Source organism: Herpailurus yagouaroundi, unplaced genomic scaffold, assembly GCF_014898765.1.
Source record: "Herpailurus yagouaroundi ecotype Mexico unplaced genomic scaffold, PumYag 77, whole genome shotgun sequence".
Classification (NCBI taxonomy): Eukaryota; Metazoa; Chordata; class Mammalia; order Carnivora; family Felidae; genus Herpailurus; species Herpailurus yagouaroundi.
The window spans coordinates 31,288,682-31,315,590 of record NW_024412388.1 but is presented as its reverse complement, the minus strand read 5'-3'; the positions used below and the strand labels follow the sequence as shown (position 1 = coordinate 31,315,590).

General features: G+C 41.4%; 1 protein-coding gene and 1 pseudogene across 5 annotated transcripts in view; both read right to left on the bottom strand.

Annotated features, from left to right (window-relative positions):
- ZMPSTE24 (zinc metallopeptidase STE24) overlaps window positions 1-26,515 on the bottom strand; it is a 42,240-nt gene extending 15,725 nt beyond the window's left edge. For 2 of the 5 annotated variants that reach the window (XM_040469780.1, XM_040469777.1), the window contains exons 1-7: window positions 26,225-26,510; window positions 23,426-23,572; window positions 16,446-16,532; window positions 14,452-14,568; window positions 13,494-13,646; window positions 11,834-11,975; window positions 5,577-5,761 (exon numbers count right to left, since the gene is read on the bottom strand). In XM_040469780.1, coding sequence (XP_040325714.1) covers window positions 5,577-5,761; window positions 11,834-11,975; window positions 13,494-13,646; window positions 14,452-14,568; window positions 16,446-16,532; window positions 23,426-23,572; window positions 26,225-26,347 — 954 coding nt within the window. In that variant the 5' untranslated portion in view covers window positions 26,348-26,510. Of the gene's footprint in view, window positions 1-5,576; window positions 5,762-11,833; window positions 11,976-13,493; window positions 13,647-14,451; window positions 14,569-16,445; window positions 16,533-23,425; window positions 23,573-26,224 lie in introns of all 5 variants that reach the window. The other 3 variants (XM_040469778.1, XM_040469779.1, XM_040469781.1) reach the window with 3 other exon arrangements.
- LOC121026922 (60S ribosomal protein L30-like) lies at window positions 7,060-10,883 on the bottom strand (annotated as a pseudogene).
- Window positions 26,516-26,909: the final 394 nt, after the last annotated feature.

Genomic DNA, 26,909 nt, shown 5'->3' with positions numbered 1-26,909 from the left:
ATATATATATATATATATATATATATATATATATATATATACACACACACACACACACACATATATGTATACACACACACACACACATATATACATATATGTGTGTGTGTGTGTGTATATATATATATTTTAAGTTTATTCATTTGAGAGAGACAGAGACAGCGCAAGTGCCAGAGGGACAGCAAGGGAGGGAGACAGGGAATCCCAAGCAGGCCCCTCCACTGCCAGCATGGAGCCCAACAGAGGGCTCGAACTCACGTAAAGTGAGATCATGACCTGAGCCGAAATCAAGAGTAGGACGCTGAACCAGCCGAGTCACTCACGTACTACTAGGAAGCTACTTAGAAGTGCAGAGTCACATTCAAAGATACGGGATGAAAAGAGCTTAAACAGGGTCCACTAATGGACTCTTGTTTTTTTGTGACAGATTCTTAGACAAAACTGAATTTTCTTTTCTTCCCACACTAATTTCACAGAACAGAACAGAAAGAAGCACCACTTTTTTTCAACTTTTTTTTTTTATTTATTTTTGGGACAGAGAGAGACAGAGCATGAATGGGGGAGGGGCAGAGAGAGAGGGAGACACAGAATCGGAAACAGGCTCCAGGCTCCGAGCCATCAGCCCAGAGCCTGACGCGGGGCTCGAACTCACGGACCGCGAGATTGTGACCTGGCTGAAGTCGGACGCTTAACCGACTGCGCCACCCAGGCGCCCCAAGAAGCACCACTTTCTATAGCACTTGCTTTTTCACAGGATTCATACACTGACTCGTTTGATCCCAACACCACCAAACTGGGCAGGAGAGGAATATTATCTTCATTTTAGAGATAAAGAAGAGGTAGCTGAGAAATTAAAAATGTCTTAAGATCAGGGTGCCTGGGTGGCTCAGTCGGTTGAACATCTGACTTCGGCTCAGAGCCTGGAGCCTGCTGTGGATTCTGTCTCCCTCTCTTTTGGCCCCTCCCCTACTCATGCTCTATCTCTCTCTGCGTCCAAAGTAAACATTAAAAAAAAAAAAATTTTTTTTTAAATGTCTTAAGACCATCTCGCTAGTATGTCGTGGGTAAAACCCAAACCCATATCTCTATAGCCTGTGCACTTTCCATTTACTCTTACTAACTGGGAAGACTGAACATAACCCTACCCTTGTTGGGAAATACTTTCTTCTACAAAGGGGCAGCTTTTCTATAGTTTTACTTTTCCTTTTAAACTACTTTTGAGACAGGTTGTTCCAAATATTCTCTTTGTCTCCTGAAGGGTAAAATCCTAGAGTCAAGTTTCCTAGACATCTTTTTAAATGTTAATAACCAGTATGGAAATATTCATCAAAATGTACTAGCTCTCCCTGAGAGAAGGGATTTCAGATAACTTAGTTTTCTCCTTTAAACTTCTGTTGAAAATGAAATGCTTCATTTTCTCCACCTCATCCAGATTGAACGCGCCCCCCCCCCATGTGTTGTACATAGTAGGTGTTCAGTAGCAGGTCCTGACTAAACCACTGTTTCCTAAACTTCTGCTACATCTGTGTACTCTCTATGTGATTATTTACTCAATAGCTTTCTCTAAACCAATTCACTTTTTAAAACTTAGCCTTGTCCTAAATGACAATATTTATGAAATCACTATATGCTAGTTTTATCCTTGTCCTAATATACATTAATAAAGACACAGCTATTCAAATTTAAAATACTGGGGCGCCTGGGTGGCGCAGTCGGTTAAGCGTCCGACTTCAGCCAGGTCACGATCTCGCGGTCCGTGAGTTCGAGCCCCGTGTCAGGCTCTGGGCTGATGGCTCATAGCCTGGAGCCTGTTTCCGATTCTGTGTCTTCCTCTCTCTCTGCCCCTCCCCTGTTCATGCTCTGTCTCTCTCTGTCCCAAAAATAAATAAACGTTGAAAAAAAAAATACTAATATACTCCCTAAAATAGTATGGCACATACACTGGAAAGCACTGCAGTTAATGAGTGTTGAGTCAATCTTTGTTTTTTTCTTTACTGAGTTTTTTATTTTAATTCCAGTATAGTTAACACAGAGTGTTGTATTAGTTGCAGGTGCACAATACGGTGATTCAACAATTCTATACACTACTCAGTGCTCATCATGATGAGTGTGCTCTTAATTCCCTTAACCTATTTCTCCCATCCCCACGCCACCTCCCCTCTGGGAACCATCAGTTTGTTCTCTATACTTAAGAGTCTGTTTGTCGGTCTCTCTTTTTTCCCCTTTGCTTGTTTGTTTTGTTTGTTAAATTCCACATATGAGTGAAATCATAAGGTATTTGTCTTTCTCTGTGTTGAGTCAATCTTTGACTTCCTTCACTCCCCACAAGCACAATCACCAGGTACTTTAAATCCATCTTTTGTTGTGACTCTTGAACTTATTCTGACCTCTCACTCTATGCAGACTCTCTTTATTTCATGCTTACCTTGATGCACTAGGCCCCAGAAGTCTCTCTGCCTCCAATCTGTTCTATCCTATATGCTGCCAACAAATTGTAATCTTCCTAAAGCAAGCTTTGGCTTCTACCCAAATCAACCTTCCTGGCCATTGGAGACAACCACTCAACATCTTCAGGAAGAATTTTACAAACTGGTCCCAGTGTACCTTTCCATCCCCATCTATAAGAATACATTTAATCATTAGTCTTAGAAGAGCCAGTGTGTAGTTTTTATGTCTGTATCATTTTATTCATTTCATAACTTTGACCTGAAAAGCCCCATTCCCAAGTCAAAATTCTGCTTAGTTCAAATATCTTCTCGGTCAAGAAAATGGTCTACTAGGGGGCGCCTGGGTGGCTCAGTTGGTTGAGCGTCTGACTTTGGCTCAGGTCATGATCTCATGGTTCCTGAGTTCAAGCCTCATGTCGGGCTCTGTGCTGACAGCTCAAAGCCTGAGCCGGCTTCAGATTCTGTGTCTCCCTCTCTCTCTGCCCATCCCCACTAATGTTCTGTCTTTCTTTCTCAAAAATAAATAAACGTTAAAAATTTTTTTTAAAAAAAGAAGAAAACTATCTATTAGAATCCTCATTAACCTCTTAATTTCTAAAAGCCACACTATTCCAGCCATTCATGATGTTTACCACACTCTGCTTTAATTTATGGGCTATTTGTGTACAGGGCTAGTCTCTTCCACTAAAGGTTCTTCAGGACTATGTCTAAAGTATTTTAATCATGTAACTTATACACATATGCTAAAATATTTGTAGTTATCAATGAAATAAAGCAAAAAAAGCCAGCAAAATAACTCAGAGACTCCACTCAACACATTTCAAAAGATGATCTAATCTTTTTTAAGATTTACTGAAAGAATCTGTTCTCCTAGAAACAGGAGAAATACTAGAAAGAGGAGAAAGAAAGAATACTGTTCTCCTAGATACTAAAGATCAGTAATTTCATCACACTGTTTGAAATCAGTGGGCCACTATCTAACATCATGGTTTGGCTATAATGTTACCCCTGTTCCTCATCCCTGGATGTGGGTACCTCTTAAGCAGAGTGACCTGCTGACCTTGCATGATTCCCTCGTGCTGTCCCCGAGTTACCCTTTCTGGACTTCAGTGTTCCTACTGATGACATAACCTTAAGATCTCTTCTTAGCTTAAAATCCTGACTCTTGGTCAAACCAAAGTGACTTTTATTCCAACATCCTAACCGGCAGGATAACCCTACTTCAAAAATAAGCTAAATTACAGGAGTTAACCCTCTCCCAATGCTATTAATCCCTTCACAGAATCTTGCCCCGTGTACATATTTATAACAGGCAAGGCCACTTTATTAGACTGTCTTTTTAGGATCAAAATGTATGTTCAAATGATAATATTTCCTAGTAGTTAGAATGTATAATATGGAGTACAAAGTATCTCACCTATATCATTTCATTTAATCCTCAGAGCCCTAAAGGCAGGCAGCTTCAGCCCAGTGTTTCCCAACTAGTTTCCTAGTTCTGCTAGGAACTAGTTTCCCAACTAGTTTCCTAGTTCTTGCCCCCCAAGCCCTGCCCCCAGTGGCTATCTGGCAATGTCTGGAGAGATTTTCAGTTGTAACAGGTGTTGGTGGTAGGGAAGGTTGATACTGGCATGTAGTGGGGAAAGGCCAGGGATGCTGCTAAATATCCTATGATGCACAAGATACCCTCCCACAATAAAAATCACCTGGCCCAAAATGTCAATAGTGCCAAGGTGAGAAACCCTGTAGCAGCATCTTTTAATTAAGAAATCAATGATTCAGGGGTGCCTGGGTGGCTCAGTCGGTTAAGCATCTGACTCTTGATCTCAGCTCAGTTTAAGAATTCACAGTTCATGAGTTCAAACCCCGCACCAGGCTCTGTACTGATGGCTCAGAGCCTGCTTGGGATTGTTTCTCCTTCTCTCTGCCCCTCACCGTCTTGTGCACATGACACACGTGCATGCTCACTCTCTCAAAATATATCAACTTAAAAAAAAAGAAATTAATGATCTAGGGTCGCCTGCATGGTTCAGTTGGTTAAGGGTCCAACTCTTGATTTTGGTTCAGGTCATGATCTCATGGTTTGTGAGTTTGAACCCCATGTCAGAGCCTGCTGGAGATTCTCTCCCTCTCTCTCTGCCCCTCCTCCCAACTCTTTCTCTCAAAATAAATAAATAAACTTAATAAAAAAAAAAGAGAGAGACAGGTCAATGATCAATGATTTAGAGAACTTAACATATTGCCTAGAGTTATACAGAACCAAAATCATCTCTGAATGACACCAAGGCCAATAGCATATTCCAATACATATAGAAATACTGCTGGCTGTTCCTGATTAAAACTGTGCTGTTTCTTATCATTGTCCCTTCTTCCCCCAGTTAGTCTTGGTACTTTAGATCAAGAGTCATATGCTCTACTGACTGAGCCAGTCAGGAGCCCCCCGAAAAAGCTTTCTGAGACTCAAGTCAGATTTAAGACATGTCTTCTCCTGTGCTCCCCCTGCATTCAGTATACATAGCTTCACTGTTAAAATTATGTTTCTCCCCTTCAGATCACAAGCTTCTTGAGATCTTCCCTCTTTATTTTTGCATTTCTAGTGCCAGGCAAAGTATCTCAGCACAGAATACAGGTTTCATAAATATTTGTCAAACAAACAAAAGAAAGCCAACCACATTATATAGTGTACCCAAGGACACACAGCTACTAAATGACAGAACCAGGATTCAAATCCAAGTCTCTCCATTGCCAAGCCTATCATTTCTGCATCTCAATGAGGTAAAAATCAAATGTTTATCTCCTCTTTGGCCTACCTGTGGGAAGTCTTTGATCATAAACATATCAAGAATATATATGAAGTCCTGTTTTAAAGACAGCTTATAATCATAAGAATTTTCCTGTCTTACACTTCCGATTTCCATGTGTACATTCTATAAAAGCTTGAGAGGTAGTTAGCATGTAATAATAGTGATAGTCTCTCCCAAATACCAGAATTATAAAGGTGCCACAGTGTTCTTATTTGGTAGTCTCCTTTAATTCACCACTCACTGCACAGAAACTGATATTATTCTGAGCTGTCATAGTAACTGTTTATAAAAACTGAGCCCAGGGCCTCTTAGGAAAAGAAAAACTCACTTTAACGTTAGCTTTTATTTCTTCACTGTCCCCTTCTCCATCTTTGCGGGCTTCCATGCCAGACTCCTCCAGGATGGCTTTGTTTAGTACAGAATACTCTTCTAGTAGAGTGTCAAACAAAACTATGCGCTTGTTCTTGAAGAAGCCATAAAAATAAGCATTGCTGTGGGAAGAGCGTTTAGATCCTAAGGAAAAGACAGTTCAAAGCATGGAAAAGAATTAAAAAGTCTGGGGTCCTCTGATGAGACTCCTAGAAATTGCATTACTGCAAAGGACATTAACATTTTCAAACTGTTTAATACCTGAAGAAAAATGTATCAACATAAATCACCACCAGCAGTGGAGACTGTCTGTTTTCCTGCCATATTGCCAACAAATATTTGTGCTCAGCACAGCTTTACAGCAATAGGGAAAGTCTAAATATCCAACAGTAGTGGAATGACTGAATTACGGTAAAACTGCGAAATGGAATTTAAACAGCCAGAAAAAAGCAATACTTTTGAAAGAATCTTAACAAGATGGAAAAAAAGTTCACCGATATACTGTGAAGGATACAAAACTTCATGTATATAAGGTTCCATTATTGTCATGAAAAAAAAATACATGTAAATAGAAAAGCATAAACACAAGCCTATGAAGACATATATCAATATATTGAAGTATTTACCATTGGCTGCTAGAACTATAGACTTTTGTTCCATCCTTTATACTTTTCAAGGCTTTTTAAAATAAGTATACTTACTTCTAGAATCAGAAGAAAATTAAAGCTATTTTTAAAAAGACTGGAAAAAAAAAAAGAACATACTTAACAGTATGTGGCTAACAGGAGCTGAACTATGGTTGATTTTTTTATTTGATTCTTTATATTTTTCTTTATTTTCTAAATGTTCTACACTGTATAGAGACATTAGTGGTTAAAAGCAGACTTTGGGATCAAATCGTGGCTCTGCCATGTACTAGTTGTGTAAATGTAAGAAACTTCCTTAATCTCTTTAAGCTTCATTTACCTGTTCATGGTAAAGGCTAATCTCTAGCTCATTGAACTGGATTAAAGATTACATGAGAAATTCTAAGTAAATCAATTGTATACCACCTGATCCATAAACTACTACTATTACTTATATACATTTCTTAAAAAGAAGAAATGATAAAACATTTGTTTCTCCTGAGAATTTGAGATGTCTCACAGAAAATGTGTATTTTGTATCTATTCACACTTCTAGTGTAAAATATGCTTAACAATATATATATGTTTATTTATTTATATTTTTATTTTTTTGAATGTTTATTTTTGAGAGAGACAGAGACAGAGTGTGAGTGGGGCAGGGGCAGAGAGAAAGGGAGACAGAATCTGGAGCAGGCTCCAGGCTCTGAGCAAGCTGTCAGCACAGAGGCTGACACAGGCTCAAACTCACAAACGGTGAGATCATGACCTGAGCTGGAGTTGGATGCTTAACCAACTGAGCCACCCAGGCGCCCCAACAATATATTTAGAATACAGTATATTTACATATATAGAAGTATATATGTTTAGAATATAGTAAGACTTTGATAAATATTAACCTATTTATGTGTTTATTTTTTCATCTTTTGGTTTTGTTGCCTAGAAATTAAGAGTCAAACACGTGGTCCAATTTTGTCAGTAGTTCAGGACCTCAGCATCTGGAAAGTTATGTGTAATTCAGAGGTCTTACACTTCTATCTCATTTATGTCTCCTTTGATTCTAATTTTTAAATTAAAAATACTTCTTAGAAGCTGCCTTATTTATGGAAGTAAGCAAATTGTACGCTTATAAATAAAATAAAATTAATATCTTAAAGTGTAGCTCAAGGAATACCTATACCAAAATCACCTAGGGGAGCTTGTTAAAAGTAGATACTAAAACACCTGGGAATGGAGCCCAAGAATCTGTCTTTTAGCAAAACTTCCAGAATATTCTTATAGTCACTAAAGTTTAAGAGTCCCTGCTCTAGACCATAAGCTTTTTGTATCACTGTAGTGGCATGTAGTATATTCAATAATGCTTGTTTACTGAATGGGTTAATGATACCACTTGAGATATGAAGTAATATACTTGAGAATTCTGAAAAACCAATGTAAGGCACTGCCATTTGTGCCTTCATGTCTTATGATGTCTTACCTTCACCTACCAGCAGCATTTTTTGTTTATCTATTTATGTAATCTCCACACCCCATGGGAGCTCAAATTCACAGCCCCGAGATCAATGGTCACTTACTCTTCCAACTCAGCCGGCCAGGCACCCCCTCAGCAGCATTTGACACAGCTGACCACTCCTTCCCTGAAAGACTTTCTTCTCCTGTCTTAAAAGAAACACCACCTTCTCCTGGCTTTATTGCTACCTCAATGGTCTCTCCTCCTCAGCCTCCATTGCTGGCTCTTCCTCTCCTACTGACTTCAACCTGAGCCCCTTTCTCTTGTCTAAGTGTCCTCTTCATGGCATTAAACACCATCTGTGTGCCAGATACTTCCCTATCAATATTCTGTCCCTGACCTCTCCCTAGAACTCCAGACTCATATATCCAGCTGCCTATCTGACATCTGTATATCTCCACAAAGAGGTCTTTAATGCAGATTTGTTATTTATATTCGTGTGTGTGTGTGTGTGTGTGTGTGTGTGTGTTCTCCTGCTCCATGTTGAATTCTCCTTTCAGAGTTTAGGAAATTTCTCACCATGTAAGTCTTGTGGGAGACTGCTTCTCATTTGAGAAATCTAAAAGGCCAGATATTCGCATCCCCAGCACTTCTGGCAATCAGCCCGTGCCCTGGTTCAATCAGATGCACCTACTGGGGACTCTCAAGATTTAGCTAATTATGCAAAGAACTAGGGCAGTGAGGAATTAATGCTATGGATACAAGTGGTAGGGATGATATAAGGGAGCAAACTACTGAATTCAACAGCAGGAGGCAAGAGCAGGGTCCACACCAGACTGGTTCTACAATGTGATTCTAACCTCCTCATCTCCCTGGGAACAGTCCATTTTCCAAGCTTGTAAACTTAACTTTCCCGGTGACTTTGTGAGTTATCAAACATTGATTCAATAAGGAATTTTCCTACTTCAGTTAGCCACAGTTGGTTCTACTGCTCACTCAGAGCTAATCACTACTTGAGGAACTCTAATACAGTGTTCAATAGATACCTCAAAATGTAGAACTTAATCCAGTAGAATTTAATCCCCCACAAACCTGCTCTTTGCTCAGTTTTCCCATCTCAGTAAACTATCATTTTTCAGCTGCTCAGGCCAAAAATCTAGGTCATTACCCTAAGTGTCTCCCTTTCCCCAATTCCTTCACAGGTAATCTCTGAATAAATTCCATCAACTCTACCTCTGAAACACATCTCCAATGCATCCACTTCACTCTAGAAATTACTGTCCTAGTCTAAGCTGCCCTACCTCCTCGCTGACCCCTACCAGTCTCCTAACTGCTCGTCCTGCTGCTACTCTTGCCCTCCCACTACAACCTTTTCTCCACACAGCAACCCACAATATTTAAAAAGTACAAACCAGACCATGTCACTAAAACCTCTAATGGATTTTCCCCCTTGAACTTAACATAAAACCCAAGGTCCTACTGTGATTTACAAAGGCCTGTGTGGACTGACTCCTGTGTATATCTCACACTGTTCATGTCATAACACCCTTCTGCTGTGCTGAGTCACACTGGACTTTCTTCTGTTTCTTGAAGACACAAAGCTCTAGAAGGTTTTCCTACTAATCTCAGCATGGATGGCTCCTTCCTTCAGGTGTCAGCTAACACTCATCTGCTCAGAGAGGTCCTGCCTGATAACCCAATCTAAAGTATCTACTCAGTCATCCTGCATCACATCACACTAGATTCTCTGCCCAGCACCTGCTATCTGGTACTTTCTGAGAACAGAATGTTGTGGACTTTTCACTACAATATCCCTGTCAATTTACAAATCCATAATGTGTATTGTTATTAGTAGTAACAACACTTAGTCATTCAAAGTATTTCCGAGGACTGTGATCATTATTAAGAACAAAAACATACATTACAGATCAGTAAACTTCCATTTAGCAAAGGTAAGTCGCCAAAGTCACACAGGTAATTTGTGATAAAAACAGGATTCAGGGGGGATGGGCTAAATGGGGAAGGGGCATTAAGGAATCTACTCCTGAAATCATTGTTTCACTATATGCTAACTGACCTGGATGTAAATTAAAAAATAAACTATAAAAAACAGAACAAAACAGGATTCAAACCCAAGCCTATTGATGTCACAACCTGACCTCTCATATGCTACCCTCCACCTACTCAAATCTTTTTTTTTTTTTAAACACGCTCTGGCCAGTTATATTAAAACAAAAAAAAGTTGCATGATTTACTTTTCATTGGTCTGTTCTGGAATGCTTTGATTATATCAGAATCACCTGGATCAATGATAGCCAGTGTGCATACTCCACAGTATTTTCCACGTTCTATGCCCAATTCAATACTATTGCCACCGTAGGGACAGACACCAGTTTTGGCCAGGATGGCATAATACCCTAGTTCAGATTTCCTCAAGGCTAGGCAGTTGTTGGCCAGGATGACCATTTTCAGAGTCTGCCTGTATCCCAGCACATACTTTCCACTTTTCATATTGATTTGCAGCCCAGAGTTAATCAACTCCAGTGGCTTTTTCATCTTTGTGGCCACCGTCTTCCTGCCTTAGGTGTGGGCTGGCCCCACAAGATGGCCAGGGAGTGAGGGAAAAAAAAAAAAAAAAAAGGCCAAATCCTTATTTTCCATAAAGTCCCAGCTCATGTTGTAATTCTCCATAAAGCCATCCTTATTTCATCTAAAACCATATGGCACTGACAGTATATATTTACACGTCAATTACCTCTATTCTGATATCATTAGCTGTCATTTCATATTCTCTGATTATAACTTAAGTGATAAACAACTCAGGCCGCCCCCTTCAATAAAAACCCCTCAGAGACCATGCTTCTGCACTGATTACTGCACTTCCAGTTTACTATTCACTAAAAGAGTAGTGATCCCAGAGGCTAAAGAAGTAGTGTGAATTGTCATTCTTCTACCATTTCCCCCATGGAAATGTCCCAATTGTGCAGTCAGCCAGGCTGTATAACCTCAGAAGCCACTACAAGTCTGAGATGTCTATGCTCTTCTAGTTGCTGTTAATTCATTCTTTCCCATCGCAGTCATCTCTTCGCCCTGGCCCTGCAGTTACTTCTCAGGTTCTAGTCCTTCATTCAGTACAGCTGTTTCTCACTGATTTTTTTTTTCCTTTTTTTATTTAAAGGAGTGATGGGCAAAGTAGTAGTAGTAATTTTGCAGGACATTTGCAGTAAATTGCAGTAAATTTGCAGTAGTAAATTTGCAGGACAAATTTAATTTCCCACCTGGTTTTATAAATAAAATTTTATTAGAACATAGCCATGCTCATTTGCTTATGCATTATCTGTGACTGCTTCTGTACTAATTAATGGCAGGGTTCAAGAGCTGCAACAGAGACCATGTGGCCCACAAAGCCTCAAATATTTATTGACTAGCCCTTTACAGAAAACGTTTGCCAAACTATGGTTTAGAGAAGCAAAAGCGAAACCGAGAGGCGTGAAGGGATTTGTCCAAGATCCCACTGGCAGAGGCAGAACCAGTGCCTCACACATTTACATGGCTTTTAATTATAGATTCTGAAAGTCATGGTATCATACAACAGTTTTACTCTACGTCTTTTTGGGCTTGAGACTTTAGTAGTCTTACGTAAGCTAATACATAGCTTAACTCTCAAAAGCAATCATCAAAAAAGCAGAGAACAACTAATCTGAAGTATCCAATGGTACTACAGTTTCTGGTGTATGTGCAAGTGAAATTGGACTCCTCCAGAACACTGGAAGTTTTGTTGGATGAGACAAAGCCAGCATCGCTGGTTTTATTTTATAAGCCCCCAACTAGAGCTAAGTGGAACTGGACTATGCGAAAGTTCAACTCCATTCCCTGAGGGAGCCAGGAAGGTAACAGAAGTATCTAAACCAGTGTCATATACATGATACAACTAGCAGTGAAAAAGGCCTTGGCCAAAACTTAAAACCAACACGGTAAAGCCAACCCAACACAGCTGCAGGTAAGAGCAGGCTTGGTATCAGGCTACCAGTTTCTATCCCTGGACTCTGCCACCAAGTCCTAGAAATCTTCAGAAGCCAAATTGTAAAATCCTAACAAATCAAAACACTTGAGTAAAACCTCCTTACCCCCGGATAGCCTTACCTTCAACAACATACACCTTAGTCAAAGGAAAGTCAATACTCTTTGCCATTACTTCAATTTCTTGTTTAAGCTTTCCCTCAGGCAGAGGTGTGAACTTGTCAAATAAAGGGGCAATATAATCAGCATAGATTGTGACAAGCACCTGAAAAATAAATGTCAGAACAACCTATGAGTATGCTTTTTTTTTTTTTAGAAATCTGACTTTCCATCATTTTTTTAAATGTTTATTTATTTCTGAGAGAGAGAGAAAGAGAATGCACAGAGGAGGATGGAGAGAGAGACAAAGAGAGAAGGGGAGACAGAGAATCCTAAGCAGGCTCCGAGCTGTCAGCAGAGCCCCACCGGGGTAAGCCACCTAGGCGGCCCTATGAATACGTTCTTAAAGAAACACTGCCATTTATACAGATTCAATCATATTAAAACAACTACCTGATCTAGCCTTGAGAACATGGATCTTTTCATTTGTTCTGGTATTCCCAACCCCAAATACTACCAGATAATAAGTGTTCAGTATCTGTTAAATTAAATCAAAGTGAGTAGTCTCTATGTGGTAATAATTGAAAAGTCAAATGGTCCACTCAAAAACTATCTTGGGACTTTCTGCTACTTCATAAGCCCATCATAACTTGGAATTCTGCCTTTCAGAGTAATCACGAGAGACCTGCATTCTTTGCTAAAAATTAATTACTAGAGCTTGATTGTGTGCTATTATTTGGGTGGTCTACTAAAATTAATTACCTGTAGTGTACAAAATTAATTACCCACAGTGTACACTGAGGTTGCAATGGCACTTCCTTAAGCATTTCTGGAACATTCCGTCTGCTCTTTCCTCTCACTTCATTGGCCATACACAGATATGTGCAAATCCAACTAGCACCTGTTCTTGGAGCTCGATCCCACCAGGGAAAGTGAAGCAGTGAGCACCATGGCAATTCAGACTAAAATACACCTCATCATCACAGGAGTTGAAGAGCTGATAGATGCTATTTTCTGGGAGCTGTGAACAGACTGTTTTCATTGTGTTGTAGTGTATGCGTTGTGAAGTGGTTTAGAACATGGTAGAGAGAAGCAGCAAAGATTGAGGAAGGGAAGATGCGGGGTGAGAGGGAAGGGAGGGAGAAGGAAGAGAGGGGAGGGGAGAAAAGGGAGAAGAGAAGTGAGGAGCAAGGAGGAAGGGAACAGAGAAGAAGGGATAAAAAAGCACGAATGGAGGAGGGAAAAAGCAGGGGAAAGAGGGCAGAAAAAAATCAGGCAGGTTTAGGGTTTCTTTTTCTTATCCCTCTTAAATCTAGTCTTCCTTCAAAACATCCATGATGTTTAAGCACTGGAGCTCAGTAAAGAGGGACTGAATGATCAAACCTAGTCATCCATTCCGGTGACAACTCACAAATGCACAGCCTAAAACTGCCTGACAACTATTAACGGTAACTAATAACCAGCTTCTAGGATCCGAGTCAGCATAAGGAGAAAAAAATCTACGGTCAGGGTCAGTTCTCCTATTTCTATACCCAAAAGCAGAAACCAAGGGGGAAATTTAGATGACCACTTATTTATATTTCATTTGCTTCTCAAGAACTGTTTACATGCTAATGAAGATTAAATCATAGTTATCTTGCCAAGAAAATTTTGTAAAAGAAAATGAAACAAAGATTTTACTCACCAGAGAAACAACTAATGTGAACAGCCAGGCATATATAAAAAAATAGTCTCCCCCAATTTTAATAATATAAAGTAGAAGTGAAGACACAGGCAATAAAATGCACTGAGTCACGATAAATTTCTTGACTGCATCTTTCATGAAGAAGCCCAAAGTCTGAAAAAAGAAAAGATCATCACAAGAAAATGAGAAACTGCTTTTAAAGTAAATAATAAGTGAATATAAAGGATACATAATTTTATTTTTAATTTTTTTTAATGTTTATTTATTTTTGAGAAAGAGAGAGTGCGACAGAGCACAAGTCGGGAGGGGCAGGGAGAGGGAGACACAGAACCTGAAGCAGGCTCCAGGCTCTGAGCTGTCAGTATAGAGACCAACACGGGGCTCGAACTCACGAGCCCTGAGATCATGACCTGAGCCGAACTCGGATGCTTAACCAACTGAGCCACCCAGGCGTCCCTATTAAAGAAATTTTAACAGTTAAAAGGCAGTGAGTCTATATTATATGACAGTAGGTAGTCTAAGATGACAAGTAAATGTCTGGCATTTTACAGTTCAAAATCAACCCATTTAAATGTTAGCAAAAGGATACTAGACTAGAAGAGTTTATGGCAAGACTTTTTAACCTATGATCTGCAGTTCCTTTTCCTTCACTGAATTCATGCTCTAAAATAGCAAATTATGCTTCAATTATTACCAGCAGAGGGGAAAAAAAGCACAAATAAGTCTTTATATTTACAGGAGAATATTTGAGGGGCGCCTGGGTGGCTCAGTCAGTTGGTCGTCCGACTTCGGCTCAGGTCATGTGTCTCCTTTCTCTCTCCTTTCCCTTTCTCTCCCTTTCTCTCCTCCCCTCCCCTGCTCTCACTCTCTCTCCCTCTCTCTCAAAAATAAGTAAACATTAAAAACAATTTTTAATAAAAAAATAAATAAAAGAGAATATTTGCATTCTCTAGTTTACCTGTTGATTGAAACCATGCTTTTCTTCTATCACAAAAGTATTATAAAGACTCCATGGCAAACCAGTCAATGCACTGAAAAGCGTAGCCAACAGGAGAAACACCAAGGACTGAGTGATCTAAACACAAGAAGAAAACAGCGGCGGTTTTTATAGTGTAATATTAATTCCTTCTTCAAATGAATGATTAGTGAACAAATCAATAGGTAGTTGCTGAGTACTTACAGGATTTCAAGCAATGTGCTTGATTCTATCGGTTACAAAGTCTGAAACAACATCTGTATCTCAGAGTTTACTTGCCAGAGGAGGCAATAAAACAATGTTTCTTTTATTACATAGGCACTATGTGAAAGTCACCTGAAGCCATATAGACAAAATGGTTAAAAGAACCAAAAAATGAGAGACAGCTACATATGCTGGTAAATTCAAGCAAGGCTTGCAAGGCTTACAAGGCTGAGGAGACTCAGGATGCCACTCTGAAGAGGTAAACTAAAGGGACAGGAGAGACAAGGAAAGGAAGAATTCCTTGCAATTTACAAAAGCACGGAGAGAGAAAAGAGCACCCTGTAATTGGAAGAGGACAAGATGGCAAGCCTGGTTGGGACAAGGCAGAGAAACTTATACTAGATCATGTCTTTATTTAAAAAAAATTTTTTTTTTCAATGTTTATTTATTTTTGGGACAGAGAGAGACAGAGCATGAATGGGGGAGGGGCAGAGAGAGAGGGAGACACAGAATCGGAAACAGGCTCCAGGCTCTGAGCCATCAGCCCAGAGCCCGACGCGGGGCTCGAACTCACAGACCGTGAGATCGTGACCTGGCTGAAGTCGGACGCTTAACCGACTGAGCCACCCAGGCGCCCCTAGATCATGTCTTTAAAGAGTTTGGCTGAGGGGCGCCTGGGTGGCTCAGTCGGTTGAGCGTCCGACTTCGGCTCAGGTCATGATCTCAGTTTGTGAGTTTGAGTCCGCGTCGGGCTCTGTATTGACAGCTCAGAGCCTGGAGCCTGCTTCGGATTCTGTGTCTCCCTCTCTCTGCCCCTTCCCCGCTCATGCTGTCTCTCTCTGTCATCTCAAAGATGAATAAATGTCAAAAAAAAAAAAAATTAAAGGGTTTGGCTGATTTAGAAAAAGGTATACAGAAAAGGAACATAGGATGAGCTGAATTAAAACCCAAGGTACCTATACATGTAGAAGAGAGCCATCCTTTCAAATAAACAATCAGGAAAGAGGGAAGAGAGTTGGCAATTTCCAACAAGAAGTCAGGAGGCAGTGTCCTAGCATCCACCACAGGTCAGGGAGTCTCAGGCTTAGGGCTTTGCCCAGGGAATGGAACTTCTGTAAGAATGGGTAGTCGACTCAAGGAGCTCCAAGGAGACTCTCAAAGATACATTCCCTGTCCTTGTTTGAAGTATGTGCTAACTGCGTATGGTACAGAGCGTCTGCTGAGTGGGTTCAACGAAATTCTTGTTTCCCCTTTCACTGGAAGGAAGGGGTTGTCCCTGAGAAATAGCTTGCCTAACTGGAGCGCACATTCCCCCGTTCCCTTACATCTGAGACTAAATGACTGGTTCACCAGCAAGATGTGAATGCAAAGGATACTACAGAGCCAAGGGAATTAAGAAGAGGATGTACTTTCTCCACCCCCTCATTCCACCTGCCTGTTGGACGCAGAGAACTCTGGGGCACTCAGGAGACGGCACAGCCATAAGATGAAAAGAGACTGGGTCCCTGGCTCCCCATGTGGAAGAATGTCACCTGTTGGCCAAAAATACTCACGCGAGGCTATTCTGTGATAGAGAAATAAAGTATTGTGATAAGCTATTGAAATTCTGGAGTGTGCTACAATAACTAGCATTATCCTAACATAGCATGTGTGGACAAGGATTGTACAAACGGAGAAGCAAGCTTAAGACAGAGCCAAAAAATTAACTTCCATGTATAGCTAGCCAAGCAAAAAGTAAGACTCTAAAATATATATGCTAATGAATCACATACCTCATATTCTGGTCCAAAGCCAGCATAGCCACAGAACCGTCCAGAAAGTCTCCAGAGATAAGGAATTCCTCCAAAAAGAAGAATAAGCTATAAAACAAGACATACTTTGGTTAAATTTGAAGACTAGAAATTATCAGATGAGAACATTTCATAAAGAAAAAGGGACAGGGGGCGCCTGGGTAGCTCAGTTGATCATCCTGCTTCGGCTCAGGTCATGATCTTGTGGTCCGTGACTTCAAGCCCTGCATTCTCTGTTGTCAGCCTATCAGTGCAGAACCTGCTTCAGATCCTCTGTCCCCCTCTCTTTCTGCCCCTCCCCCACTCATACTCTCTCAAAATATAAATAAAACATAAAAAAGAAAAGAAAAAAGGACAAAATAATAATCTCTGAAGAAAAAAGAGACCTATCTTATTTAGGCTAAAATATGCATTTACGTGGATACAAACCAATTGAGATACTAAGTTTAGCCTGGTAAAGTATTTATGCCTGTACATTTTATACAGATAAATTAGGATGGTATGGGAATTATGTCTCTATAAAGTGAAGCTGTAAAATGAATGAATGAATGAATGAATAAATAAATAAATAAATAAATAAATAAATAAATAAATAAATAAATAAATTTGCCAAAAGACCACAACAAAAGTTTTATGGATCAGGGACTAAACTTAGAAAAGGTAAGCAATTTATCCAGAATCTCACGGCTAATGAGTCACATAAATGGGATCTGACCAAGGCTATGTGGCTCCCTAAGTGGCTTTTGCCTAAAAGGAAACAGCCCCCATCCGTCAGGACAAAGTATTAGTATCAGTGTAAGTGGAGAGTCAGGTCCACTTACCAAACTGAGGGACGGAATGGGATATCTGTGCTTTCCCCAGGTAAGGAAAAGGTGAATCTTGAGGTAGGAGTCAGGGTTTCATAGGAGGAGGCCCCCTTCTCAGCACCACCCTTTGTCTTGGGCAGATACAGTGAACAAAGATATTCACCAAATCACCATGACATTCGAATGAGCAAGCTGCTCTTAAAATCTGAAAAGAATGCATGCTTACAAAACACAACCTGCCACAACAGATACTAAGTTTATGGAACTAAAGAGGAATCGGTTTAGTTTTCCTTTCCCTGGAGTCTCAGGAACACGACGATCAATCACACTCCTTGGTTAGAAGCACAATATTCTCATTGGTTCACACACGGTTCATTGTGGTTTTGACAGGTTTTGGCACTATCGTGTATTTCATGGGAAGCCTTCCAATCTACTTTCCATTTTTATATATGTATCCATAAATAATATAGTGATTCATAAATGCTTTTTGAGACTATATATAAATAACATTATATTGTACTTATTCTACAACTTGCTTTTTACACTCTACATATTTTTAGATCCATCCACAATGATTGGTAAATGTATTTGTATTATGATCAGCTTGTTCTCTGCAGTGTTTACGCCAAATTACACCCTCATCGGCAGTACTGGAGGGCTCCTGTTCCCTACAATCTCACCCACACTTGGTGCCATCCATCTTTTAGATGTTTCCCTGTATGCTGGGTTGGTTTAATACCATGGACCTCAAATATAGTTTCTGTACAGCAGCAGCAGCAGCAGCAGCAGCATCACCTGGGAATGTGTTAGAAATGCAAATACTCAGGCTCCACCCCAGAACCACTGAATCAGGAACTGGAAGTGGAGCCTGGCAGTCTCCAGGCACAGTCACCAAAGTCTGAAAATCTTGGGTTTAATAAATTGCTGTCTTAAAGGCTCCCTTAACTCTTCATCCAGCTATCTCACCTAACCCAGTCTTGGATGTAAACCCCGTCTTCCCAAAAGATATGCTTTGGCACCACTGTCTGGTATATGCACCGCCTGTTGAACTTATCGACTTGAGACGGCACTTCTTTCATCCTGTTCTTAATCCTAATAAATAATGCAAAATTAAGGATTTATAAGCTTTCGGGTGAAACGTTAAAACACCTATTATTAAAAGTCCAGCTTTTAAGTACGTATCAAGGGTAGTTTTATTTTTTTTTTAATTTTTTTTTCAACGTTTATTTATTTTTGGGACAGAGAGAGACAGAGCATGAACGGGGGAGGGGCAGAGAGAGAGGGAGACACAGAATCGGAAACAGGCTCCAGGCTCCGAGCCATCAGCCCAGAGCCTGACGCGGGGCTCGAACTCACGGACCGCGAGATCGTGACCTGGCTGAAGTCGGACACATAACCGACTGCGCCACCCAGGCGCCCCAAGGGTAGTTTTAATATGAACTTCAAATGCATCTCGGAATGCTTTTAGAAACTGCTGTCGCAAACCTTGTTTAGTATACTTTGGGAAATGAAATATAAAACACAGTGAACAGTAAAGTTTCCCTCTATTGATAATCTCACTGAGCAGGCTGCAGGGATGTCTTATAACAAGAACTAATGAGCCCAACAAAAACAACTCCAGCACTTTTTTTTTAGTAATATTTTTTTTAACGTTTATTTATTTATTTATTTATTTATTTATTTTAATTTTTTTTTTCAACGTTTATTTATTTTGGGGACAGAGAGAGACAGAGCATGAACGGGGAAGGGGCAGAGAGAGAGGGAGACACAGAATGGGAAGCAGGCTCCAGGCTCCGAGCCATCAGCCGAGAGCCCGACGCGGGGCTCGAACTGACGGACCGCGAGATCGTGACCTGGCTGAAGTCGGACGCTTAACCGACTGCGCCACCCAGGCGCCCCTACGTTTATTTATTTTTGAAACAGAGAGAGACAGAGCATGAACGGGGGAGGGTCAGAGAGAGAGGGAGACACAGAATCAGAAACAGGCTCCAGGCTCTGAGCTGTCAGCACACGGGACACGGGACTCGAACTCACGGACCGTGAGATCATGACCTGAGCCGAAGTCGGACGCTTAACCGACTGAGCCACCCAGGCGCCCCACAACTCCATCACTCTTAAACATAAGATCCCACTAGACTCTTGCAAAGCAGGCAAGACATATAGTCATTACCACATTATAGATGAGACACCTAAAATCAGAGGTTAAAGTTACTTGCCCAAAGAAACCCAGTGACGAAGTGACTGCTATGTATTGAGCAGTGTACTAATGGCTTCATCGACATTATCTCACTCATTCAGTCCTTGCTACAAACCATGTGAGATATGGTATAATATGTATCGGCTTCTCATCACAAAGAGGGGAAAAAAGGAGGCTCAAGAAGGCCAAGGTGCTCACTCAGAAACCCACAGAAATTGGAAAAGCAACAATTTCAATGTTGCTACACTGCCCTCCTCAACTGTCCAGCCCTTCCACTTCCTGATCAGGCTCTTCACTGACATTTGTGAGACACCAGGAAAGTCTGTCTCAGAAAGGCTGGACACCTTCTCTCTGGGTGCTCTGTCACATTTGTGTGAACAGTGGCACCTGTAATTGGTCACACAAGGACTCTGTTTATGTTCCTTCGGATAGAAAAAAAGAGGCAACAAAAAGTTTAAATCAATCTTTGCACTTGTTCTTTGTGACCAAAATATAAAAACTTATTAATTTTAATCAACACAAAATAGGAATTAATGAACCTGTCTTCAAACAGAACAGGATTTAAAAGTAACACAAAATGCTTCCCATTGAACGGTAAATAGAGCTAATTCCCCAAGGATAAATTCAGCACATTTATGATGTGGTCCCTAGAGTTTTAAGAATGGTTTCTTCAATGCAATTTTAAAGACTCATAAGAGCAGAGTTTGAAACCCACTTCTCCCACTTATTATCGTCACTTGGCCGTTAAATGGACAAGCCATTTAATTTCTCTGAGCCTCCACCTTCTCATCCATAAAAAGGGAATAACAATGCCTACCCTTTCTACCTCAAAGCACTGTTGTAACATCAAACAGGCACATTACAAAGCTCTCTTTCTATATGTGTTTTCCCTGTCTCTGTCATCTCCTGGAACAAACTAGACCACCCCCATGCTCACCAACTGTAACAACCAAGCTACTGCCCATCTTTCCTGGAACTGTTTACTAGTGACAACGAAAGAGACTGAAAATGTTTTGCCTGTCTTTTTATAATGGCCCTGTGAGGGGTAAGCCAAAGAACTTCACAGAATCAAACATCAGTGAGGAAAGAGAACGGTGTCTAAATTCACCACCTCTGCTTCCATCTCTCCCTCTGAAGGATGATTTCACAGTTGGACCTTAACAAAAGAAATGCTTCAGATAAACTAATCAAAGCCAAATATAAACCACAATAAAGCCTGGCTTGGTTGGAAAGCATCAAGTTTCGATACTAATCTTCAATATCTCTGTAACTAAACCAGGCTTGGACTTGTAAAAAATATAATTTAAAAAATCAACATTGAGAAGACTAATTACTAGTAATTGCAACATATCCTAAAAGCCAAATGAATTTTGTTTTTCAGATAAGATTTAACTCTTCTTAACTTTTCGCTACTTTGCATCATCCTGAGGAAATAGGAAAGACTTATAATAATTTGGTTCTAATCACACTAGTCCGTAACTCAAGGAAAATTTTGTGACCAGCTGGAAATGTTTTCATCATTTAACAAAGCTCTGAACAGCTGGTTTCTTCTCTTAAACTGAAGAAACAATTATGGTAGCTGACCTCATTTATTTTCAATTTAGGAATCTTTCTCTTAGTGGTACTGGAGATTTAAAAGAGGTCTAGAGGAATAGTGATGATAATCACGATCACGATGATAATAATAATAATGCCCAACACTTACAGAGCATTGATAATGGATCAGGAACTTTTCGAACCTTCTCACACATATTAACTCATTTAATCCTCTCAACAACACTACAAATGAGGAAATATCACTACACAATTTTAACAGACGAGAAAACTGAGGCACAGAAGTGGTGGCTTGCTTGAGGCCCCAGAGCTGGTATGGTAGAACTGAGATTCAGACTCAAGCCACCTGGGTTCTTAACCTCCGCACCATGTACCTTCAATTGTTCTTGGAGGTGGAAAACCAACAACTGGTGTTTGGGAATGAAGAGAAACCTTACTCATTTTATTTATAAAGCACAGATATACATACATACAGTACAGAAACAGATATACAGTATATCTGTGGTATTAAAATTTCATGGAGGGGTGATTAAGAAAAAAATGTCTAAGGGCACCTGGGTGGCTCAGTCGGTTAAGCATCCAACTTTGGCTTAGGTCATGATCTCATGGTCTGTGAGTTCGAGCCCTACATTGGGCTCTGTGCTGACAGCCGAGAACCTGGAGCCTGCTTCGGATTCTGTGTCTCCCTCTCTCTCTGCCCCTCCCCCACTCATGCTCTGTCTCTCTCTCTCTCTCTCTCTCAAAAATAGATACCTTTTAAAAAAATTTTTTTTAATAAAAGAAAAAAATGTCTAAAAAGATACAGGGCCAGGGGTGATCATGAAGAAAAGACTGAGAAACACTGCTCTACACTACACAGCCTCTCTTCTTTTAGCATGGGGGGGAAGACTGGGTCTGTTTTACTAAGTAAAAATGACCCATCACTTGTTTCATTTAAGAAATACGGATTATATGCTTATTTTGTGCCAGTCACTAGATGCCAAATGATTACAAGACCTTAAAGTATCCTTTCTTTAAGGAATTATCAGTCTGGAGTGCCTGGGTGGCTCAGTTGGTTGAGCATCTGACTCTTGGTTTCAGCTCAGGTCATGATCTCACAGTTTGTGAGTTTAAGCCCCATGTCAGGCTCCATGCTCCTGATGCGGAGCCTGCTTGGGATCCTCTCCCTTCCTCTCTCTCTCTCAAGATAAAGAAATAAACTTAAAAAAAAAAAATAAATAAAGAACTATCAGTCTCACCATGTGATAAGTACTGACAGGAATAATGAAAGAATGCTGCCTTAACCAGTCTCGAGGGACAGGGGAAGATTCAAATGGTTTCTTTTCTTTTTTTTAATAATTTTTCTAAATGTTTATTTTTGAGAGAGAGAGCACGTTGCACACACGTGAGCTGGGGAGGGGCAGAGAGAGACAGGATCCAAAGTGGGCTCCATGCTGATAGCAGAGAGCCTGATTTGGGGCTCAAACTCATGAAACGTGAGATCATGACATGAGTGAAGTCAGAGGCTTAACTGACTAAGCCACCCAGGCGCCCCTCAAACTGTTTCTTAGAAGAGATGATGTCTCAGCTGGAACCTAATGGAAGAGTGGGGATTAATCAGCCTCCAGCAAGAGAGTGGACTTGTAGAGGTGAGCACCCCTGATAGATACTAGCATGTGAAAAAACTCAAAGTTACAAGAAACCAAGCTGGACAAAAAAGGAGAAAGAATTTGGGGGAACGAATAAAAAGAAGCTGAAGTAAGCAACGGCCAGGTCAAAAGTACCCCCAAAACTCATGCCAAAAAATCTGGACTGCACCCAGAAGGAAACAGTGAGCCAGGGATAGGTTTTATGCAGGAGAACAGCATGATCAGAATTATCCTTCAGGGTTCCTTTGGTTGCAGTGTGAAGGGCAGTAGAAAAGTTAAGACGGAGGCAGGAATGCCTGTAAAGACTGCTGAATATCTCAGAGGGGCGCCTGGGTGCTTCAGTTGGTTTAACATCCAACTCTTGAATTTTGGCTCAGGTCACGATCTCATGGTTTCGTGGGTTCGAGCCCTGTGTCGGGGCCTGCGCACTGACCTCATGTGCAGAGCCTGCTTGGGATTCTCTCTCTCTCAAAATAAATAAATAAACTAAAAAAAAAAAAAAAAAAGAAGAAGATCTTAATATCTTATAATAGAAGGTTCTTTTTCACACCTGACCTACGATAGTTATCATATGCCACAGTTTTCAACTCACTAACAATTATGTATGAGCCTCTTTTGCTCCACACCCATTATTACTGGTAACAAAGGTTAAAAAAGCATTCTAGGATGTGTAGATATGGTACCCTCTTTTGTGTCACAAGAATACAAAATGAAAACCAACATTACAGAGTACTAAACATTTCGATAAGTTGTCTCTCCAGAAAGTAATTTACTCACAGTGCCTTCAATCTCTGAATAGAGTCCTGACCAGAAGCTGAAAGTACTTTTATCCAGCTGATACAGTCGGGATTTCTCAAAGGTTTCTGAATCCATGATCTGTCCTAACTCCAGTGGTACATGAGTTGTTGTTTTATATATCCGTCTCTGAAATATTTTGAAGAAAACACTTTGAGACAGTCAAGCCAACGCCTTATTTATTACAATAGTCATTTATGATCAAACACTGAGTAGTTACAGCCTTAACCTGTCACTTAAGCCTACTGAATTTGCTTTACATATACACAAATATTACGTTTGATCAAGTGCATTGACCGCGAAGACAACTGATGCAGCAAAGTAAAAGCAGAACAAGAGACTCGGAGGCTAGCTGACAAGGGAAAATTAAAATCAGGGCTGTCATCACACTTCAGTCTGCACATGTAAACCAAAACTGTACATCACAAATGGTGATGTACAAAGGGTGATGTACCACTCACTCCAAGAAAAACATACATCCTATATAATATAGAAAACAAACTCATGGAAAGGAGAAGGAAGCCATGCTAGCCATAAGTATTAACAGATATTGTAGCTAATTACTAAACTTGGTCCTGGAAACTAAATTCAGAGAAATCTGAGGAATGACAAATGGAAACAGATCAGGTCTTCAAGAGAGACAGACTTGAGGCACTTGGGTGGCTCAGTCAGTTGAACATCCAACTCTAGATTTTGGCTCAGATCATGATTCCAGGGTAGTGGGATCGAGCCCAGGGTGGAGCTCGTCACTGAGCATGGAGCCTGCTTAAGGTTCTCTACCTCTCCCCTTTACCCCTCCCCCCTGCTCACACACTCTTATCTCTAAAATTAAAAAAATAAAAGACAAACTTTATCATTATGCCAAATTCGAAATGGTAAATTTCAGACCACGGGACATAATACAGGGCACAGAAACTAAGCAATATAATGGACAGTATCTCCTACAATGGTTTTATGACACATGGCTTCCCTATACGTTGTTGGGCACCTTACCAAACCCTCAATAAAAGGCATTACATTAAAGCACAACTGAGGAGGCGCCTGGATGGCTCAGTCGGTTAAGTATCTGACTTCGGTTCAGATCATGATCTCACAGTTTGGGATCAAGCCCCACATCAGGCTCTGTGCTGACAGTTAAGAGCCTGGGGCCTCTCTCTGCCCCACCCCCAGTCATTCTCTGTTGCTCTCTCAAAAATAAATAAAAAACATTTAAAAAATTAAAGCATAATTGAGTAAAGAAGACATTCTCAAAAAGCAGTTACTGTAACTGGGCTTATCGTTAAAGTAAGACAGATAGATGTTCAATAAGCCCCTCAACTTAGACACTATATACTGTGTTTACCTAATCCAAAGGATCTTCTTTAGGACCTCAAGATTCTGTACTAATAAAGTTATCCAAAGATATCTATGTCAGAGAACTTAGTGCTATACAGCTTAACACCTCTTTAAAGATCCTGAACTAAGGGGCACCCAGCTGGCTCAGTTGGTAGAGCACTCAGTTGGTGACTCTTGATCCTGGGGTCATGAGTTTGAGCCCCACATTGGGCATAGAGATTACTTTTTAAAAAGACAAAAAAAAAAAAAACAAAAACAAAAAACAAAAAGAAGACTCAAAAGACTAAAAAATAAGTAAATAAAAAAAGATCCTGGGCTAAAAGAAGAGATCAAGACACAACTCAGCTACTGATGAAAAACTAAAAATTCCAATTTAAAGATTCATGCAGAAAGTAACCCAAGAGAAGAAATGTGTACTGTAGAGGAAGGTAATGCTCAAGAAAGAGTTCTGGCAGTTAAAAAAAAGGTTCTCATAGCCATCAGGTTGACACAATGACAACATAGAAGAATGTAGATAAAACAAATCAGCAATCAGAGACAATAAAGCAGACAAACTTAAGATCTATCTCATTTAAAAGTTCGCATCTCCAACAGCAGGCCGTTCATTATGATTACCTCCAGGAAACTGTTATTAAGTAACTTTCAACTTCTATTTTACAGCTCTAATTGTTTAAACAAAAGAACATATTGTTCTTTGGGCAAAACAGCATACTGTATACATGTTTGTTTGTTTGTTTGTTTGTTTTTTTAAAATTTTTTTCAACGTTTATTTATTTTTGGGACAGAGAGAGACAGAGCATGAACGGGGGAGGGGCAGAGAGAGAAGGAGACACAGAACCGGAAACAGGCTCCAGGCTCTGAGCCATCAGCCCAGAGCCCGACGCGGGGCTCGAACTCACGGACCGCGAGATCGTGACCTGGCTGAAGTCGGACACTTAACCGACTGCGCCACCCAGGCGCCCCTGTTTGTTTGTTTTTTAAGGGAAAAAAGTTCAGGTCCTTAGAAGGATTTGTTAAGTCTTTATTTTCAGAAAATGGTGTCCTAATCCCATGGTTCAGCATCACCGGGAAGTTGTGATTGGTAAAAATGTTGCATCTTCCTTTTAAAGGCTCACGGGTCTCTGCCAAAGGTAAAGGAGGTAAGTCTGGGCCTGAGGATCCTAAGAAAGCTGTGGGCCAGGCACGACTCAAGTCAACCCTGACTTCCCTTTCACCAGGCCCTAACCGGCCTGGGTCCCAGGATCACGTCGCGGAAAACCTCCCAGAGGCACCAAATACCCTCAAAGCCAAGCCCGCCATAGGGCCAATTTAGGAGGCCTAGTAGGGACCCATAGGGTCGAGGCTGATGCTGGAGCCGCAGCAATCATCCAGGGACTTGCGGGTCGAGACCGACGCTGGCCCGGGCAGGTCAGGTGTCGGGGTCAGGTGGGCCCCGTCTAGGCTCACCTGTCGCTGCGCTAGGAAGGTCTCCCAAAGATACACTGTCCAGGAGAAGAGCAGCACGGCCCCGAAAATACGCTTCTCGGCCGGCATCTCCCACATCGCGTCCAGCGACGCCCACATCCCCATGGCCACCCGGTTCCGCCAGCTCCTTCAGCGTGCACCGGTGCCACACCGACACCAGTCCCCTCAGAGCGTCCCCGCAGTGCCACAGCGATATCCGTCCCTTCCGAGCGCCCCTACACCGACACCCGCCTCCATCCTACCCCTCGGCGCAGCCGGCAGTGTTACACCAACACTCTTCCCCACGGCGACGCCCCCGGTTCCTCCTACTTTCTGCCGGAAAAGGACAATCCCGCCTTCCCCACTTCCGGCCCAAGGCGGGCCGAAGTCCCCACGCCGAGTTCCGGCCTGCGTCCGCTGCGGTTCGGCCGCCCGGTCAGATCGCTCGGAGCTGCGTTGCACCAACATTCTTCCCCCTCCCTCCCTCCCACGCCGGCCTCTCGCCGAGGGTTCCGGCCTCCCTCCTGGACCCGGCAACGCAGCAGAGCTGTCGCTTTCCCCCGAGGGGGAGGTGGCGCCGTTCGGTGCCTGGCTTGCCCTGGCAGGGCTGCGGCCTGCGCGGGACCTTCCCGGCCAGCGCAAGCCCACTGGTGGTCGGGACTGAGCTGGGGCTGACGCAGAGGGGGGC